Here is a 19,254-nt window from a genome sequence, read left to right as displayed (position 1 = left end):
GATGTGCACTCATCCTTTTCTGTCCCTGACCTTTTCCACCAGCAGCCTTCCCCTTCTTAGTTGTTGTCATCCTCGTCCTTCCATTCTCTTAGTCAAAACACTGGAGTCATCCTTGGTTCTCCTTTTTTCCTCTTACACCCTACTTTCAATCTGCCAGGGACTCCTGTTTCACATTATCTCCTGCCAGGGACCCTTTCAAAACATATACAGTATTTTGTCACTTTTTATAAACGCCACTCTTACCATCCTGATTTGAGTCACCATCATTTCATGACTGGATTACTAAGAAAGCTTACTAAACATGGCTCATATAGTTTGTTCTTCCCCAGAGCAATCTATTCTCAACACAGCTACAATAGTGATTTTTTAAATACATCTCTTCCCATAAGTCTACATCGGCAAGCACGAGTTTCTCAAACTAATTTTTGGGGTGTGTGTGTGTGTGTGTGTGTGTTTGTGTGGCAGTAAACTCATTTGTGAAGCAGGCATTTCTCCCAAAATTTAGGGTATTTTCTAGGCATATTTTTGTTGTAGTACCAAAAAACTTAGTTTTCTTGATAAAATGTTAGTGTTCACAGATAGCTTTTATGGATGTCTGATACAAATTAGGTTTGATTGGACTTTCTCACACTTCATGCTTTCACCTTTTATGATTACTATACCTTTTTGTATTTAATGGCTATCTGTAGTAATCGTAATTGTCAGCCTGTCCTTTTTCACCTCCATAAACGTGGCCTGGATTTACTTAGTTTTTGTGAATTGTGTATCCCGGGATGAAAGTAGCACAGTTTTGTTCATAGTCAGCAATGAGGATTAAATAAAAGTAGGTTATTTACTCTGAAATATTTGTTCCTTTTTATTTATTTATGTATTTTTGCTATTTTTATACTACTCCCTATGAAATGGCATATGTTAACTATCTTCTTATATAAATAGCTTCTGAAGAAGCAAGATTTTTCATCTCTTTTCATGAACTTGAGAACTTTCATGGAACATTCCCCCAAATGGTATGATGTGATGGAGAGTGGGCAGAAAGAACTAATGTTAGGAGTCGGGAAAGTCCATTTAGTCCTAATCTGTTACTATTAGCAGGAATATATAGGCCACACACTTGAATTTTTTGGACTTCACTAGTGTAAAATGTAAAACTTCTGTATGTTGCTGTGGTTACTGACACTGGGATTTCGTGGCCAGGTGAGAAGTTTGGCACACTTTCTCCAAAGAGGCCTTGGAGATGGGTGGTTCTTTTCTTGTTAAATTTGCCTCTGTTCAAGGTTGGGAATTGGGCTTTGCAGACTCGGTAATCTAATTTTGTCAAGGTACGGAGAATTGAGTCATCTCTCAGAGGCAAACTCAGTTTATGAAATTTAAATATAAAAACAATGTTAATTTATTAACTTACAATGAGAAATTTCTCTGCCAAAGAATGGAATACTGATTCCAGTCTGTGCCTATAGTTGAAACAAATGGTAAACCATGTTATGAAGGTGTGCGGTAAACATGGAATTAGAATAGAGTTATATAAATTGAGTTTAATGACATTACGGTGAGAATGCATGTTCCTTTCACATTATAGAAATGGTTTTGCCAAGAGTACTGGAATAATTTAAAATGTTGGCTTCAGTGTCATTTTCCCTGGATAATACTTAGATGACCTCTGTGAAAATTTTTCTAACTTTCCCTTTAAGTTTCTGGGGCGCTGATTAACTGTTTTTCTTTTTGATTGTGTGTGTTATTTCATTAGATATGTTAACTCGATAAATTAATGTTTCATACATATTTCAGGCCTTCTGGCTTTGGAATAGTTTTCACTTATTTAGGAGACAACATACCTATATGTTCTGATCCCTTATGTAATGATTCTTCCAGTAACTTCTGTTTTTAAAGCAGTTTCCTAGTCATCATATTATTTGATTATCATAACATTTTTTGAGGAAGGTAGTATTATTTTGTTCATTTTCTAAATGAAGAAATCAAGACCCAGTGACTGTACTGGAATTCTGAGTTCTAAATATAGAATTGGGATATCTTTAGTTATGTTTTTAAAGATTTTTAAAATGTATTTTTAGAGAGAAGATAATGGTGGGGAGGAAGAGAGGAAGAAACATTGATGTGAGAAATATTAGTCTGTTGCCTCTTGCACAGGCCCTGACCAAGGATTGAACCCTCAACTCAGGCACTTTCTCTGACTGGGATTTGAACTTGCAACCTTTCACTTTGCAGGTCGACACCCAACCAACTCAGCCACATCAGTCAGGGAGAGATGTTTCCACTTATTACAGTTCAATTTTTCCTCCCTATTCTATGCTTTCTCATGAAGAATGGCTTGAGTTCCCTTAAAAGGTGAACTGAAAAATAAATATATATTTACTTTATTTTATATATATATATATATATATAGATGCACCTCTGATCATAAAGGGGAAAGTTTTTTTCCCCTTTATAGACAATAAAGTAAGTGTGAGTCAAGGCATTGCAAGCTAACTGTGTGTTTTTGTTGTTAATTGTGGTTGTAGGACCATATTACAGTTAACTATCACTTTTTTTTGTGAGATAAATACTTAGTATTTTAAAGCTCAGGTTGACATTACCCTTAAATAAACAGTTTGCAAGGCTTCACACTCAATCATGTGTTTTTTAAAAAAGTGCAGGATTATTACAGTTTTTAAAAAGATTTTATTTATTTATTTTTAGAAAGAGGAGAAGGGAGATAGAAAGAGAGGAAGAGAAACGCCCATGTGTGGTTTCACTCCCCTCTCACTCCTCTCTCACTCCCCTACTGGGGACCTGGCCCACAATCCAGGCATGTGCCCTGACTGGGAATTGAACCAGTTACCCTTTCATTCACAGGCCCATGCTCAACCCACTGAGCTATACCAGCCAGGGTGGATTATTACAATTTTTTGTGTCTGTTTTAGTCTTTATGCTTAAGGATTTTGATATTTCACTGCACTCTGGTAACATACATTCCTTAGGTGAAGGCGTATCCCTCTGTTTGATTTTTCCTTTGAAAACTGCAAGTTGTACACCATTTTCAATGTAATTCAGCCCTTCATGGCTCATTGATTTAAATGAATATGGTAATAGGACTTTATTGAAACTATATACTTCTGGATTTGGGCCTATTCAATTTCTTGGAGGTAATACTAAGAAATAGTTGTCTAACAGTTGCTATTTTCTATTTGGTGTCTAAAAGCTGATTTTAAATTGTTGGAGAGATGATACAATTATATCCAGCAGAGGTTAGAAATTTATGATATTTAGTTTGCTCAAATTTTGCTTTTGCGTCCCTATTTTGGATTGTTGGTATATAGACTTAGATACCTGGTTTAAGACTATGATGGTATGTTATTTCATCATATTGATAAAAAAGGCTGGTCTGCTGCTACTGAAAACTGTTATGATTATGAAGTTTATAAAAGCCACATAGATGTATTTTTACATATATATCTATATATAGTATGTAGTTGTGTGTATATGACTACAAACATGCAGACACACATATATGGAGAGAGAGATATGTGGATTCTGGTTAACTTTGATGGAAATATTTAAATACAGCATTCTGGGTAGTATAGATGCTTCAGACATAAATGTGGGCAAAATACCTTTGGGCTCTAAAGTGAGCACTACCATTTGGATACAATGACACTTGTGTAAATTCTGAAAATTATTATGGGGCTATTTATTTCATGTTAGGAGGTGAGTCAGCTTCTGACAAATAAGACTGGTGTTTTAATATACTGTCAATGTGTTGCTATAAAACTTTTTTTGGATATTTCTAACTTATGATTTAGATAACAGAAAAAGAAAATATTTCAAGTTCAAGAAACAGTAATTAAGTCAAAGTTTTCACATACATTATAGAAATCATGAGTGACATGAGCAGACAGAAAGAAAAGGGTAAGAATAGTAGAATAAGAGAAGAAAACTGGGATTGAAAAAGAAAAGTACATGTGGAAGGGAGAGTAGAAAAGTATCTGCATAGTTTAAAGAGAATGAAGATTGTAGCAAGTTTTATATTGAAAGTTCTTAAAGAGCAAGAGGAAAGAAGAAATAATTGCAACCTGCATTTTGCTAATATTCACATACTATAATTAGATTCCTTTGCCATTTAATTAACTGGGAGGGTGGAAATGGACTTTCAGCTAGTTTTGTTTTACTTTATTGGCTTTGTTTTTCATTGGCAGTTGGATATAGTTAAGTTTATTTGAGGACTGCTGGTTTTTATTCTTTTAGTTGGCATTGTTAAATTACTGTATATATCCTAGCTTTCTTTTTTAGAGCTTTCTTTTAAGCTTTTAATAACAAGAAGGTTTAGTTGTTGGTATGATTTAAATATACATTTTATTGAGAAATTTAGTTTTATTAAATTCTTAAGTTTTTCATCTTCCTTTTTGTACTTTATGCTTTTACTATTAAGTGGTTTGTTTAATTTTCTTGTTTTGTATGTTTGTTTATTTACATACTAGAACACACAGACACACAGGCAGACAAACCCCAAACCCTACATGGCTTTAACTTTTTTAATACATTTAATCTTTGCCATGTAGAGAGTGTAAGTTTTGGAGGCAAACAGACATGAAATCTGATCATGACGGGACGGTCTTTTAGCTGTGAGATTATGGACATAATAGTTAAACCCGAAATACTAGGCTCCTTATTTATAACATGGGTGTTATTGTAAGGATCGAATCAGTTGGCACACACACATATTTTGCATAATGCCTGGTACAAAGTATAGACTCAGTGACAGTTCTTTCCCTTTTAGTTAGTTAGTTAGCTTAATAAATCTGAGCTATTATTTTTGATCATGGAGAAAAGAAGTTTTTTAATGAAAACTATGCTTTATATACATTCAGCATAAGTTTCAAGTTTATCTGATTCTGGCTCTGTTCATTGTCTTTGAGTTATTTTATATTTTACAGCTCTTTATATATTATAGATAATTGATAGATATAAAAAGTCTGTGGTGTCTAGTAGAGTTTTGATTAACTGCTATCCTTTGGAAAAACATCTTACTTCAGTTTGTAATTTATTTCAGCATTGCTTTGTTCCTCATAAGTTAGTTGTATTTTGACTTTCCTTTGAAATTTTTATAACTTTTGCCTGGTTCCCTCGTATGAATAGAATTAAAAAATCACATATATTTGTTTTATATCTCTGTGAGAGTAAAATTTTACCTTTTTAGGAAAATTATATTCTTATATTACATTTCAAATATTTAATGTTTAAAATAATTTCCAAGAAATGTCTAAATAAGTCCTGAAGGGTAAATTGGTTTATGAAATGCTTATTAAGTGCAATACACTAATAGTTTATGTTAACCATTTGATATTTTGGATGTTCTAATAGTGATAGCAACTCTGCTGGTAATGACAAGTCTTTTCATGATGTCTAACTACTTTGTTTAGAGGAGGGAACGGAGGGAGAAACAGAGAGACCGAAACGTTGATGTGAGAGGGCACCTTCAATCAGGTGCTTCTCAAAGGCGCCCCAGCTGGGGACTAAACCTATAACCCGGGCATGTTCCCTGATTAGGAATCAAACCGACGACCGTTTGGCTTTATGGGAGAGTGTTCTACCAACTGAGCCATGCAGATCTGGGCGTATCTAACTACTAAGTACTTTAGATAAGGAGTCATTTGTGTATTATTTGTATCAATACCAATGTGATATTATTAGGGTAAATTTTCTGCTGCCAAGGATTGCACCATGTCATTCACTGCGTAGTGTATTGAGTTTGGTGTCACTCTGCCGTTGTATTTTTGAGTGAATGAACAGAAAAAGGAGTCCAGAAAGAGCACGAGCACTTTTTTCCCTTAAGTGGCTCATCATGTTGTAATGAGTTTTTAAAGAAATTTTTTTTCTTTTAAATGGAGGTATAATTGACATGTAGCATTGTACTGGTTTCAGGTATACAAAAAATTGTCCAATATTTGTAATATTGCAAAATAATCACAGTCTAGTTAACATGTGACACCATACATAGTTATAACTGTTCTTCTTGTGATGAGTACTTAAAGGTTTTCTCTCTTAGCAACTTTCAAATGTGAAATACAGTATTATTATATTCCCAAGACTAATTTATTTTATAACTGGACATCTGTATCTTTTGATGCCATTTACCCATTTTCCTCCCAAATCTCACATTACACCTCTGACAACCACCAGTCTGTTTTCTGTATTTATGAGCTAGTTTTCTGTTCGTTTACTTTTTGCTTTTTTACCTTTTTTGTTTGTTTTGATTCTGTATGTGAGATTATGGTATTTGTCTTTTTCTGTCTGACTTATTTCACTTACTGTAATATCCTCAAGACTCATTCATGTTGTCACAGATGACAAGATTTTAATTTTTGTGGCTGAATAATATTCCATTGTGTGTGTGTGTGTGTGTGTGTGTGTGTATACCAAGTCTTCTTTATCATTCATCTGTGGTACACTTTGGCTATTTCCTGTCTGCCTATTGTAAATAGTGCTGCAGTGATCATGGGGTTGCCATTATGCTTTTTGAGTTAGTGATTTTGTTTTCTTTGGGTAAATACCCAGAAGTAGAATTGCTGGATCATATGGTAATTCTATTTGTACATTTTTGAGGAATCTCCAAACTGTTTTTTCTCTAATGGCTGCACCAATGTACATTCCCACCAACTGTTCACAGGGTTCCTTTTTCTCCATTTCCTCACAAACACTTTTTATTTTTTGCTTTTTTGATAATAACCATTCTAATACGTGTGAAGTGGTGTTTCCTTGTGGTGTTGACGATCATTTCCCTAATGATTAGTGGAGATGGGTGCCTTTTCGTGTACCTGCTGGCCATGTGTATGTCTTCCGTGGGAAAATGTCTATTCAGATTCTCTGCCTAGTTTTTATTTCATTTTGGCTGTTGAGTTATGAGCAAACATTGTTGTGTGTGTATGTGTGTGTGTTTGTATGTATTAGAAAGTAGCTTGGCTTAAGTATACTCATGATTTTGAAATATTTCTTCTGTATTCTTCAAACTTGCTAGACTCATTAGTTAATAGTCTGTATTTTATTAGTTAGTTTCTCTTTTCATTTTATTTGTTTTTTGATGCTGTGAGATTTTCTTTCTGCTGTGATAATAAAGAATCAATGTTGATTTAAATAGCTTTTTTTCTGTTCAAAAGTTATATTAATATAATATTTTGTGTTGATCATGCTAGCATTGTATTATGAGAACTCTGCCTCTGTATGTCTTGGTTAGAAATTAAAAGCTTTTTTAGAAATATGCATAATTCTAAAAATTGCTAATTAAAATTTGATATGTATGGTGTTGCCTACACAGTCCTTACCAACACGCTGTTATTTCTCAAAGAACACACACTACTATTTCTCAAAGAAACAAGAGGAGGTAGAGCTTTTATTTATTGAATACTCTAGAGAATAGTAAATGGGATTTTTTTTAGTTTCTCTTTCCGTTAGTTCATTGTTGGTATACAAAAATGCCACCAATTTCTGAATATTGACTTCGTATCCTGCTGTTTTGCCAAATTCACTTATTAGGTTGAGCAGTTATTTGGTGGAGCCTATAGGGTTTTCTATGTACACTACATGTTGTCTGCAAATAATGAGAGTTTTACTTCCTTCTTCCCAATTTGGTTGCCTTTTATTTCTTCTTTTTTCTGATTGCGGTGGCTAGGACCTCTAGTATTATGTTGAATAAGAGTGGTGAAAACAAACACACTTGTCTTGTTCCTGATCTTAAGGGAAAGACTTTTAGTTTTGGCCCATTGAGTGATGTTGGCAGTAGGTTTTTTGTATATGGTCTTTATCATGTTGAGTTATGCTCCCTCTATTCCCACTTTGCTGGATGTTCTTGTCATAAATTGTCTCTGTCTTTTATCAAATGCTTTTTCTGCAGTGATTTCACTGCTGAGAATATACCCGAAGAATCACAAAACACCAGTTCAACAGAACTTATGCTCCCCTATGTGCATAGCAGCACTCTTTACAATAGCCAAGAGTTGGATACAACTAAGTGCCTGTCAGTAGATGAGTGGATCCAAAAACTGGTACATTTGCACAAAGGAATACTGTTCAGCAGAAAGAAAGGGAATTCCTGCCTTTTGTGATAGCATGGATGGAACTGGAGACTATTATGCTAAGTAAAATAAGTTAGTCAGTGAAAGACAAGTATCATATGACTTCACTTATAAGAGGAATCTAGTGAACAGAATAAACTGATGAGCAAAATAGAACCAGAGGCATGGAATTATGGAATAGATGGACAGCTGTAAGTGGGGAATGGGGTGGTGGGGAGTGACAGAAAGAAGGTAAAGGGAAAGAACATACATGAAGAACCCATGGACATAGACAATGGTGTGGAGATTGACTGGGGAAGTAGAGGTCGGGCTGGGTAGAGGGAGTAAAGGGAGAAAAATGGGACCTCTGTAATAGCATAAACAATGAAACATCAAAAATGAAAAAAACAACCCCAAATGTGTGTTATTTGAAGAAAAGAATACTCTAGAGAATAATTTAAAAGTAACTAAAATGATAGAATTTCATCAATTATACAATCCTTTTTTTATTAAGAAAGTGACTATTCCTGTTTTTTTCACTTAGCTTTTTTAAAACTCTAATATATTTCTCCTTAAATCTTTAATGTAGATACCTTAGATATATTGGAAATCCATTAAGTTATATGATGTATTTTTTAAATTGTGAATCAAAGGACATTCTCTGTAGGGAACCCTCCCGGGATAGATAATACTTTTAAAAACTGACTTTTACACTGTTTTACTCAATTAAAAAATAAATCTTTTCATTTACTTTATATTTACTAACAAATCTTCCTGTTTTGGTTTATTATTTGGATCTTCCTCAATTCTTGTATATTCTGTGTTTTCCATAAATGAGTACTTCCAGTAAATAATTGATCTGCAAAAATCTCGTGAAGGAGCACTGAATGCTAAAAGTGGGTTCATACATAGACCTGAAAATAAATCAGGGTGTTAGAGGATTTGAACGAGATGACAACTTGTGAAAGATAATCAGCTGCTTCTAGTGTCCCCGTGTGATGGGAAGAATGCTGAAAAAGGGTGCCTGGCTCGGAAAAGAGAGTGAATTAATGAAAATTACAGACCAAAAATATTTTCTAAGTTAAAAGTTATAAAAACTATTACCATTTTATTGTTGTCCTCTTGAATTATTTAACTGTTAACAGAGGTAAACAGATTTTTTTTTGTGTGTAGTTAAATGCATGGATGTTTACACCTGTTTCTAGTTTAGACTCTACAGGAGTTATTCTTATGGAAACAAAACAGAGCTGACCACAGGCAGAATTACTGGAAAAAGTTGCATATTATTTGGAAACTTGGTGTCCTTTGCTGATGTGGTATTCTGACGTAGTGGGCATTTTTTTGTGTTTTAGAAGAGGTCCATCAGTGAAAAATGATATATCCAGTGAATTTGCTAATTGCCATTATAAAGTTAAAGATGAATTGCCATTAATTGCACTTTCAATTAGCATTATAGCTGTAAAGGAGTATATGTTGACCTTTATCCTCTAAGTCCTAGGAAATCAACATTTGAAATGAAGCAAACTGTTTCTGTACTCTCGCTTAAGACTTAAAATATATAGCAAACAAATGAGATAGCAAAAAAACAAGTTTTGTAGTTTCTAATTCTTAAAAAATTTGGGCTGAGTTTGGTGCTGTTGGGTATACTCCATCCTCTGAATTTAAAGGTTTTGGGCATGACAGCTAACACCAGTCAACTTTTAATAGACCACAGAATACTATAACATTTTGAAGCTTTATAAATTGTATCTTCTTGTCTAGGTGAGAATATAATTATATTTTATATATTGGAATTTGTAATTTTCTATTAATCTTAAAATTTTTGTATATAAAAATTTTTATATAAGAAAACATATAACACATGTATATTATCAAAATTCTCAATAATATTTTGGTTCTAAATATGTGGACAATATTTACCAATATGTATCTTTTGAGGGTGAGTTTTGTTATTGGATGACTAGTCACATAAAATTCAGTGAAGATGTGTGTTTTTGAGCATAGTGAAAAACTTAGAGGTGAAATGAATAAAATCTTGTTTCCATTTAGAGGGTAATATGTTAATATGTTCTCTTTCACAACATCACTTAACTCATTTTTTCATTGCATTTTGTTTATAAAATTAAATAAATTTCTGAAAACCCCACTAATTTCTCATATGTTGAAAGCATGTGTAAATTATAGTCATTTTAGGTTCAACTTTCCTTATGTCTGCAATAAGTATCGATGTGACCAGCAGGACGGCAGAAAGACTTGCAACTCCGAATCTTGTTTACTGGTCTAAAGTTGATTTTGGGCATCTTTTCACAAAAGCATCATTTCCTCAAGTAGACTTATTGGTCCCTATTAGTCTTTAGTTTGCATTAGGTTGTTTTCCCCCTAACTTATATATTCAGAACAAGTTTTGATCTGTGGGAATATATAGCCCATGGAAATGTAGTACTACAACCAGGAAGTCTTCAGCACTATATTTTTAAGCATGTCTGTTTTATATTTATTATATTTAAAAATTGTACCCATGAATCTGCTGTTTAACTTAAGACAATCACATTATTAGTTCTAGGACTCTTCTGCTGCTGCTGCTGCCGCATTCCTGTGCTTTTCCTCAGAAGAAACCACTGCCCTGAAAATTTGTTCTCATTTCCGTGATTGTATCAAAATCATATATATATATATATATAAAAGAGTTTTGCTTATGTGCCTTATAAAATTGGGTTAATACTATGTGAGCTCTGTGGGATTTACTTGTTTTTATATTATTTACCTTATCTAATATGAAAAGGGATAGCATTACATTGTTTTGAGATACATATCATTTCCCCATTTCCAGAAGAAGAATCTGTGGTTTAGATGGGTTTGTTATTTGTCAAAGGCTGCATAGCAGGTACATTGCTATAGTTGAAATGTAAAACCATTTCTGACTCTATAGCTGGGCTTTTACTCAAGCAGTAATATTGTGAGGTCACAGAGGTATGAAACAGTATGACATAATCAGTAACTGTTGGTAGCACAGTGTGATTGGATTAAAGTCAGCCCTTAGTGGTATCGTTCTGGCTTGGACAAATAGCTCACTGAGATACTATAAACTAAAGTGGAATATGAAGCAAAGCACGTTTATATAAGATGATGGGTAAGTTCGATGTGCATACTAGGCAGCTGTATGGATGTGGAGGTCTGTAGAATGGTTAGTGCTAGAGATATGAATTAAGGTATCATTAGCTTATAGGTGATAATTTAAATAATAGATTTTGAAAGAGGTTACAGTAATGTAAATATTGGGACCAGAGCATGAAGGAAACATTGAACTTTAAGACTGAGTGGAGAAAGAGCCTGGAAAGAAAATAAGAAAAATGTAGGCAAAAATTAGGAGGAAATCAAGGATATAATGGTACACAGATGCCAAGGGAAATTGCAAGATAAAGGAAGAGTCATTAATATTAGTGTTCTGGAGAACTAAAAAAAGATAAAATAAGTTCATTTGATTTAATAGCAACCTATAAGAGGCTTCTTTTTTAAAAAATTAAAATTTTAAATTTTTTAAACAACTGATAAGGGTCTTAATTGAAGAGTTCAAGGGGAGTGATGAGGGCTAGGTGAAGAAGAAAATTGACAGACTCATTTGGAGGTAAAACAATTGGATGTGAAGGGAAAGTGTGACAGGTAGTAGTAGCGAAAGGTATGGGGCTGAGTGTGCCTCTCTCTCCTGCCCTCTTCCTACTTCCCTCCCTCAACCTCTCTCTTTCCCTTCCCTTTTGTTATCTCTCTGCTTCCTTCCCCTCTCCCTCCGTTTATTCTACCACTTTCCCCTTCAACTTCGAATATGACATACTAGAACATTGACTGTTGTAGTTTGATTATTTAACTTCGGTCAGCATGCCATCTTGTCTTAGATTTTGGTTATAAATATCAAAACATAAAGATATTTGTAAATGTTCAGGTGTTAGATCAGAATGATATTTTTAAGGGTTTCTTGAATACAGGATCATAGTCGTACATACGTTTTATGCTTACAAGTAAACATAGTCCTCTAATGAAATTTAATCTTTGAAATAATAATGAAAGTGGTATCAGCACAGTGCTAAAAGATTTACATATTTTTTGATCAATTTATGCCTGATAAGTAAATCTGTACCATCTCTACAGACGGTGAAACCGAGGGAAGTAAACTTGCCACTTGCTCTGTACCTGGTGTGGCAATGAGGGTCCAGAGTCTATGGTCTTAATAACAGGACTGTATTCCCTCATACTATATATGATAGTATTGATTTCATACCTTTAAAATTAATAATATTTTTTATAAATGATAATTTAGAATTAGACATTTAGTTTTGATATTTCAGAGAAATCTGTTAACATATGGACTTGTGAAAATAATCACTTCTTTTTCAGAAATTTCTAAGAAGGTTTCTGAAATTTTGTAGAAATTTCTTTCTAAGAAAGTAGTTTCTGAAAAAGGTATATCAAATACAAATAAGACTAGTTTTATTTGAAATTTATAAGAAATTCTTGTTTTCTATATTTTAGTTAAAATAGTGAAATCCTTATGGGAGAATCTAGAATATCTTATTGAGTATGGAACATACTATTTCAAAAACACAACGTTGCTATAAAAGCATAGGTAAGAAAACAAAATGATCCTATAGGATACGTATCAGAAATTGATGTATTTTCTAGTTTATTAATACCTAATTACCATATAAATATTTTTCTTCAGGCAAAAATGCAATTTGCATTGTGAGCTGCCTTCCAGAAATTATGGTAGAACTTCGCTGACGTTGCCACTGATGCCAATGTGGAATAAAGGTCTTTATAATATAGAAAGTCAGAACATATAAATGGATTACTGCTAAAAATAATTTACTCTTCTTAAATTTTAAAGCATATAGTAAGGTCAATGCATTTGAATTTTTAGAAAGAACATTTGAAAGTAAAGTAATATAAATATAATATGTTTATTTTGCCCTTATCAGTTGGCTTTCCTTTTGTGACTTTTGTTATTAAACCAATCACAATCTAATGTTTTGTTGCAAAACTAATTGCAGAACTGTTAGAAAAACATCTGTTTTCTAAAAAAAATTCAGTAAACTAACATTGCCTTTAACGTGAAAAATCTTTTGTTGTTGAAAAAGAAGTTAACACAGAGGCAGTTGCTATTAATTATTTTAAAGTAATTCTTTTCCCCTTAGCTCACTTTGCTGTAATGAGTAATTGACTTCACTTGACTACTGAGGTCGTAAGCTCATTGAAAGCTCATTGAGTACGTAAATGCCTGTCTTGCTCACTGCTGTCTTCTCAGCCCCTGGTTAGTGTCTGTCTGTGTCTGGCACTTGCAGGTGTGCTAGTGCTTTGTGTTAACTAACTTGACAGATAGGTAATAGCTTTGCATGCTTTCTCTGAGTCGGAAATGCACTTCTTACGGTAATGTGTTAGATAAACACTGAGGCGTTATTATTAAATTGTTCTGTTTGCCTGGGTTTCATGTGGAAATGTCCTGTTAAATTAAGAAACACTTGTTTTAGATTTTAGTCCTTCAAGAATAGTTATGGAATCCTCATTTTCAGTCATTTTGCTTTTACTTCCCTTACCTTTTCCCTTTCCCTCCCTCTGCTGTCCTTCTTCCCTTTAACCTGTGCTTTACTTCCTCTCTAATCACCATTTTGTTTGTTTGTTTTCCTTAAGTATCTGGAGTCCATCTTTCTCCAGCTTCTCCTGCGATTGTGCTGGACCATGACCACTCTTCTCCTTCACTTGGCGGCCTCTCTTCTGAGCTCATCGTTTCATCACCGGAGATGACACATGCTGACAACAGCGTTGTCAGCCAGACTGTTCCGAAAACACCGGTAAAGGCAGTCATATTTTTATAGGAAATTTGCATGCTTAAAAGAACTGCATACTGACTTAATCAAAGATTTAAAAATTTTCTGATTTCTTTTTATGTCCTTCCTGAGAAATATTTCTGTAGACATTCTAACTTTGTGGCTAATACCTAGAATTTAAAAAACTGAATAATTTAAAAAATTTAATTAATTTAAAAATAAAATTTAAAAATAATTAATTTAAAAAACCGAATAATGTATTTGTTTTGTGTAATAATTGTAAGATATTTAAGTAGCCTTAAATGAAATACCCAAAATATGGTTTGGGTATTTCATTTATTAAAATTGACTTCATTTGGCATTTCAAATCTTCAACTTCAAAAGGGAAAGTAAGAACAAAAAGAGAATAACTATTTCTGTCTTCAGGGATGCTTATTATAGGTTTTCAAGTATTAGAGTGTTCATTGTGATTTTAGAGTGAAATCCAAAGAGGTAACAGTTCTGGGGTTTATTCATTCAAATATTTATTGATCCAGGCATTGTGCTAGATGTTGGATGTCGTCCAGATTTCTCAAGGGCTGTACACAATTGAGTCACTTGTTATCTTCTAGAAAGTGATAATTATTGATAGATTATTGATAGGTCTCAAATTTGGATTTATAATTATAATACAAGCAAATTCTGGGTGTGCATGTCTAAATCCAAGGGCTGGTGGGTATCAGATGTGTCTATACATAATTACACATTTTCAAGCTTCAAGAAAAAGTTTATAGTTTTCAGTGCTTTGTTTGCAACGTAATAATCACCACTTTAAACTCAAAATTTAGAGGAAATTTTGTGTCTTACTGCAAAGATCAGGTTGTTGTAACAGTTTGAGGTCTTCTGTTGATTTACTTAAAGGGTGAAATAATTTCAGAACCCTTGCTACAACTTAACTTCCAAATGTGGTTTCTAGTGCCCTTTGGATGTTTTCATTATTGGTGCAGTGTAAACTTTTCCCTCTTGTGTATTTTTTTTTAATGTGGTTTAGATTCAGCAATCAACACACACTGATCTGGATATCTCACTTTTTCCATTGGGTTTAACTGATGAGACAAGTAATGGAACAATTGCTCTTGTGGACGATCCTGAGGATCCTGGAGCCAACGTATCAAACATACAGCTTCAGCAGAAAATTTCAAGTCTGGAGATGAAACTTAAAGTTTCTGAAGAAGAAAAACAGAGAATTAAAAAGGTGTATTCACATTTTCCTAAAAAAAATAAATGTTTGAATTTTACTTTCTGGAAATTGCATATAATCCCAATCTCTGGTTACAGACTCATCAGTGAGTGGGAGAGATACCATTCTCCTTAGCTGTAGTTTAAAATCGGTCATTAGTTTATCACTTAGAAGGCTTTGATAAGGAATCTCTTATTCATATCTTTAAAAGTATACATTTAAGACCTCTTTTACCAGATTTATTTTCTAACTAATGCTTTTTTTCTAGTTTGTTCTTATTTACTTTGAAAGTAGGTAGTATTGTTTTTCTTATATAGTCTTGAAGATTGGTAAGAGTTTACCCCTAGCTATTTACTTATACCACACTTGCCCCTATGTGAGTCAGGGCTCATGGGGTACTTGACAAGAGTACTTAGATATTCAGCTATTTTAGTACATTATTTGTTTGCGGTCTCATTTCTCTTTCCTGCAAATTTATCTGTAAAAAGACTATAGCAAATTTATAGAAAGTATATGTTGAAATAGATTGTGTTGATTGCAATTAGTTTAGATGTTTTTATTCATTTATTAGCATGAATAATTTAAGTGTTAGAAGCATATAATCTATAATAATATTGAACTTCCTGTGGGCTTTTTTTCCTACCAAACATTTTCTGGTATGTTCATTGAAGAAACTAAATGTATTTCATACCATTACATATTATATAATTTGTGGTCGGATTTCTTTTTTAGGATGTGGAACTGTTGATAGAAAAGCATAGTGTCTTGGAAAAAGATTTCCTTAAAGAAAAAGAGCAAGAGGCCGTTTCTTTTCAAGATAGATACAAAGAACTCCAGGTAAACCAGTAAACCATGTGTGCTTACAAATTAATATATAGGCCTTTCAATGAAGTATGTAATATAATTTTAAAAAGTGCTCAATAAATACTCTTTGAATGGACAATCAGTATATAAAATATTGACCAACATGGATGAATTTAATGATAAATGTCATTGTGAAGAGTATGAGTCTATGAGAAGCTATGGGGGTGGGTTGTTTGAGACTGAGTTTAGTGAAAAATATTCTGCCTCTGATGGATAAAATTTAGGGGATTTAGGCAGTCTCATTTTTCTTATTTGTGATTATATTTTAAAAGCGTTTAGAATCTTATAAATCCTAAATTGAAATATTTAACCTTTTTCATATATTATAATCAATGTGTCCTTTTCTTTGCCTCCTCCACTTTCCTTAATAAATTTGTTTTTTTTCCTGTTCTTCCCCCTCTCAGTGAATGGCAACTCTTTCCACTTGCTAAGGCTGAAAATGGCATTTACCCTTTTTTGTACTTACTCCATGTCTGTTCCCTCAGGAAAAGCTGTTGGCTCTACCTTCAAAACATCCAGATTTTGACTGTTTGTCATTATGGTCAGTGCTACCGGCCTATCCTAGGGCATCCTTATTTCTCCCCTGGAACAGTGAAGTATCTTCTAACTAATCTTTATGCTTCCATTGTTGCCCACATATAGACCGCTCTCCACCGTGCAGCCACTATGATCTCTTTAATACTTAGAGTGCATTGCCATTTCTCCTCCATGAAACTTTTTGTGTCTTCTCATCTCACCCAAACTACAGGTCAAGTGAGTCCTTCATTCCCTGCAGTGCATGGCAATGCCCCATATTCTCCTTCATGCTTTCTTCCTGTCTTTCCCTTGCCTTTTGTCATTTTGCTTCATCTCTATCCCTGAAACAGTCTTCTTTTAATTTTCTGTATTTTCTCTTTTTATGTATCATCCAGGTCTTCAGGCAAGTATCACTTTATCACCTTCCCAGATAAAGCTGGCACCCCCTACCAACTTTTCCATACTATGCTTTTGTTTTCCTCGTTAGCACTTTTCCATTTGACCAACTTATTTGTTTGTCTAGATTATTTTAATAGTCTCCTAAGTAGTTTTCTACCTTCTACTCTTGTTATTCTCCTTAATGAGTCTTTATTTCAGGAGGTAGTGTTTTTAAAATGTAACTCAAATCATTTCCCAGCCTCAATTCACATTTTCCTTCCCGTGTAAATCCTCTGGTTTCTTCATCTTTCCCAGTTTACCCTGGCTGTTTACTTACACTACACTTCATGATACGGGCCAGGGGAATGCGTGCATCTCTCTGTGCGGGGGACTTCCTTGGCTGATGGAGTGGCCAGTGGAGGGAAATGGTTTATGATTTAGTCCTAGTCTCTCTGCCTGGAATGCCTTACCTCTAGATATTTGCATAGCTCTGTTAAAAAAGAGGCAAAACACGAAAGTAAGGAAAGGGCTGAGTCGTGTGGTCTTTCAGTATATGGGGGAACATCATTTAATAGATCTACCCAAGGATTATGTAGGAGATTGTACTTTGTTTGACTCATGCTTTATTGATATTACATGCTAATTATATTTTTCCCCAGAGACAGTGCAAACAGTTTCTGTTTGTTAGAAAAGATAATCCTGTAGGAGGACAATCACCAGTTTTTTTCTCTAGCCTAGCACTTTTTTTAATCTAACCATCCATCATTTAAATTATATAAATACATAAGTACATATATTGATATATACCTTCAAATGCACTTTGAACCAGTCTTAACTTCTGATTTATTTAGTCTTTTTTGTTTTATATATTTAATTATTGTTGTAACAGTTGACATTCCACTGAAAGGAACGTTTTATCCCTTTACAAAAAACGGGTATGCTTTGAATTGTTGATCAAGCCAGGTTGCCAGTTGTAAATGAATTACTCTAATGGGGATGGACAAGGGCATGAATGATACCACTTACCAATATGTTAGGTTAGGGAGTATAGGACAAGTTTAGTCTTAAATAAGTGATTTATTTATTAATAAGTGAACAGAAGAAATCTTTGATGTATGTTCACTTTATATTTATGTGAGTCATATTTTAACTTTTTGAAAATTATATTCTAAGAAGTCTCAGAGAATCTTCAGATACCTACTTCTTTTGCAGAGGCTTTCTTTGCACCACAGAAAACAAGAACTGTATACATGCTCAGCATTCCCTAGCTTCTTTTCTTTGGTTTTTGGCCCCCTCCTCATAGCATTTATCTCCACCTGTTCTTTTATTTTGATTTTTTTATTTTTTGTTTTTCCCCACCAGAGTGTGAGGTCCATGAAATTAGGAACTTTTCTTGCACCTAGAGCAATGCCTGGCATATAGTGTGGGCTCAATTAATATTCTTGAATGAATGTGAACTACTGTCATGCACTCTGTGCACCAAGGGCTAATTGCATTGTGTACAGTGACAATTACCAGCCTCATACTTGGAACTGAGGTGCTTGTTAGAAGGCCCAGTGCTGAGTACTGACAGAACTTTGAGTTTTCTTCTGTCTGCATTGACCAAGTTTTTCTGAGCCCTGTAGTGTGATGTATACCTTTACAAGTTTGGTTTCTCAATCTATTAATGACAAATACCCAAGAAACCATCTAGGACAAGCACTTAAGATTTTCACAATAAAGAGATATAAATGTCAAGTGGCATTATCATTGATTCACTGCTTTTACTATTAATAGTGATAATTTAATAGTTACAACTTGAGTCTTCAAAACTAATATTCAGTTTGAAAGGATCTTCCTTTTACAGGAAGTAGTATTTCCAAAGAAATCTTTTTTCAGATGATTTTAGTTCAGTACTAAAAAGGACCTCTTTCCTTTTTATACCATGTGATTAAAAGAGTAAATTAATTTATGGAGTATTTTATCACCTTGGATGAATAAATGATAGGAAAATGTGCTAGCAGGTCTCATAGTCAAGTTGAACTCAAAGGCAGGCTTGCTGTTCAGCTGATACAGGTAACCTCTGCCTTTTTGAAAGTATGCCTTTTTTCGCTTTAATGAAAGACCTACATTAGTACCTGTTTTCCAAAGAGGATTTTAGCTTTTATTTTTAAAAATGCAAAAAGTGAAAATAATGCTCAGTGCTTGATTTGGTATGATGAGTAGTTTTTAATGCTATCCTGCACATTTTGGGTATTTGTGTAAAATACTGTATTTTAACAGGCCTCGGGTAGGTCGCTCAACCTGAGACTGCATGGGTTGGATGCCACTTTGCTGGTGGCAGGTGTGGGGTGAGATTGCACATTTCCTGCTCAGCCTCCTTCGACACGCTGGGTAGAAGGAGTTCCTCCTTACTCCAGGGAGAAAGTGGAATTTCAGG

The 19,254-nt window shown here is 33.9% G+C and overlaps 1 protein-coding gene across 2 annotated transcripts in view; it reads left to right on the top strand.

Annotated features, from left to right (window-relative positions):
• Positions 1-19,254, top strand: part of CCDC91 (coiled-coil domain containing 91) — a 290,267-nt gene that overhangs the window by 80,609 nt on the left and 190,404 nt on the right. The window contains exons 1-4 of one of the 2 annotated variants that reach the window (XM_037034002.1): positions 12,757-12,845; positions 13,722-13,882; positions 14,889-15,092; positions 15,810-15,914. In XM_037034002.1, the coding sequence (XP_036889897.1) occupies positions 12,827-12,845; positions 13,722-13,882; positions 14,889-15,092; positions 15,810-15,914 (489 nt within the window). In that variant the 5' untranslated portion in view covers positions 12,757-12,826. Of the gene's footprint in view, positions 1-12,756; positions 12,846-13,721; positions 13,883-14,888; positions 15,093-15,809; positions 15,915-19,254 lie in introns of those variants that run through there. The other variant, XM_037034001.1, reaches the window with a different exon arrangement.

This window comes from Sturnira hondurensis, unplaced genomic scaffold, assembly GCF_014824575.4.
Source record: "Sturnira hondurensis isolate 20B ecotype Veracruz unplaced genomic scaffold, ASM1482457v3 Scaffold0021795, whole genome shotgun sequence".
Lineage (NCBI taxonomy): Eukaryota > Metazoa > Chordata > Mammalia > Chiroptera > Phyllostomidae > Sturnira > Sturnira hondurensis.
This window is presented reverse-complemented; position numbering and strand designations above follow the sequence as displayed.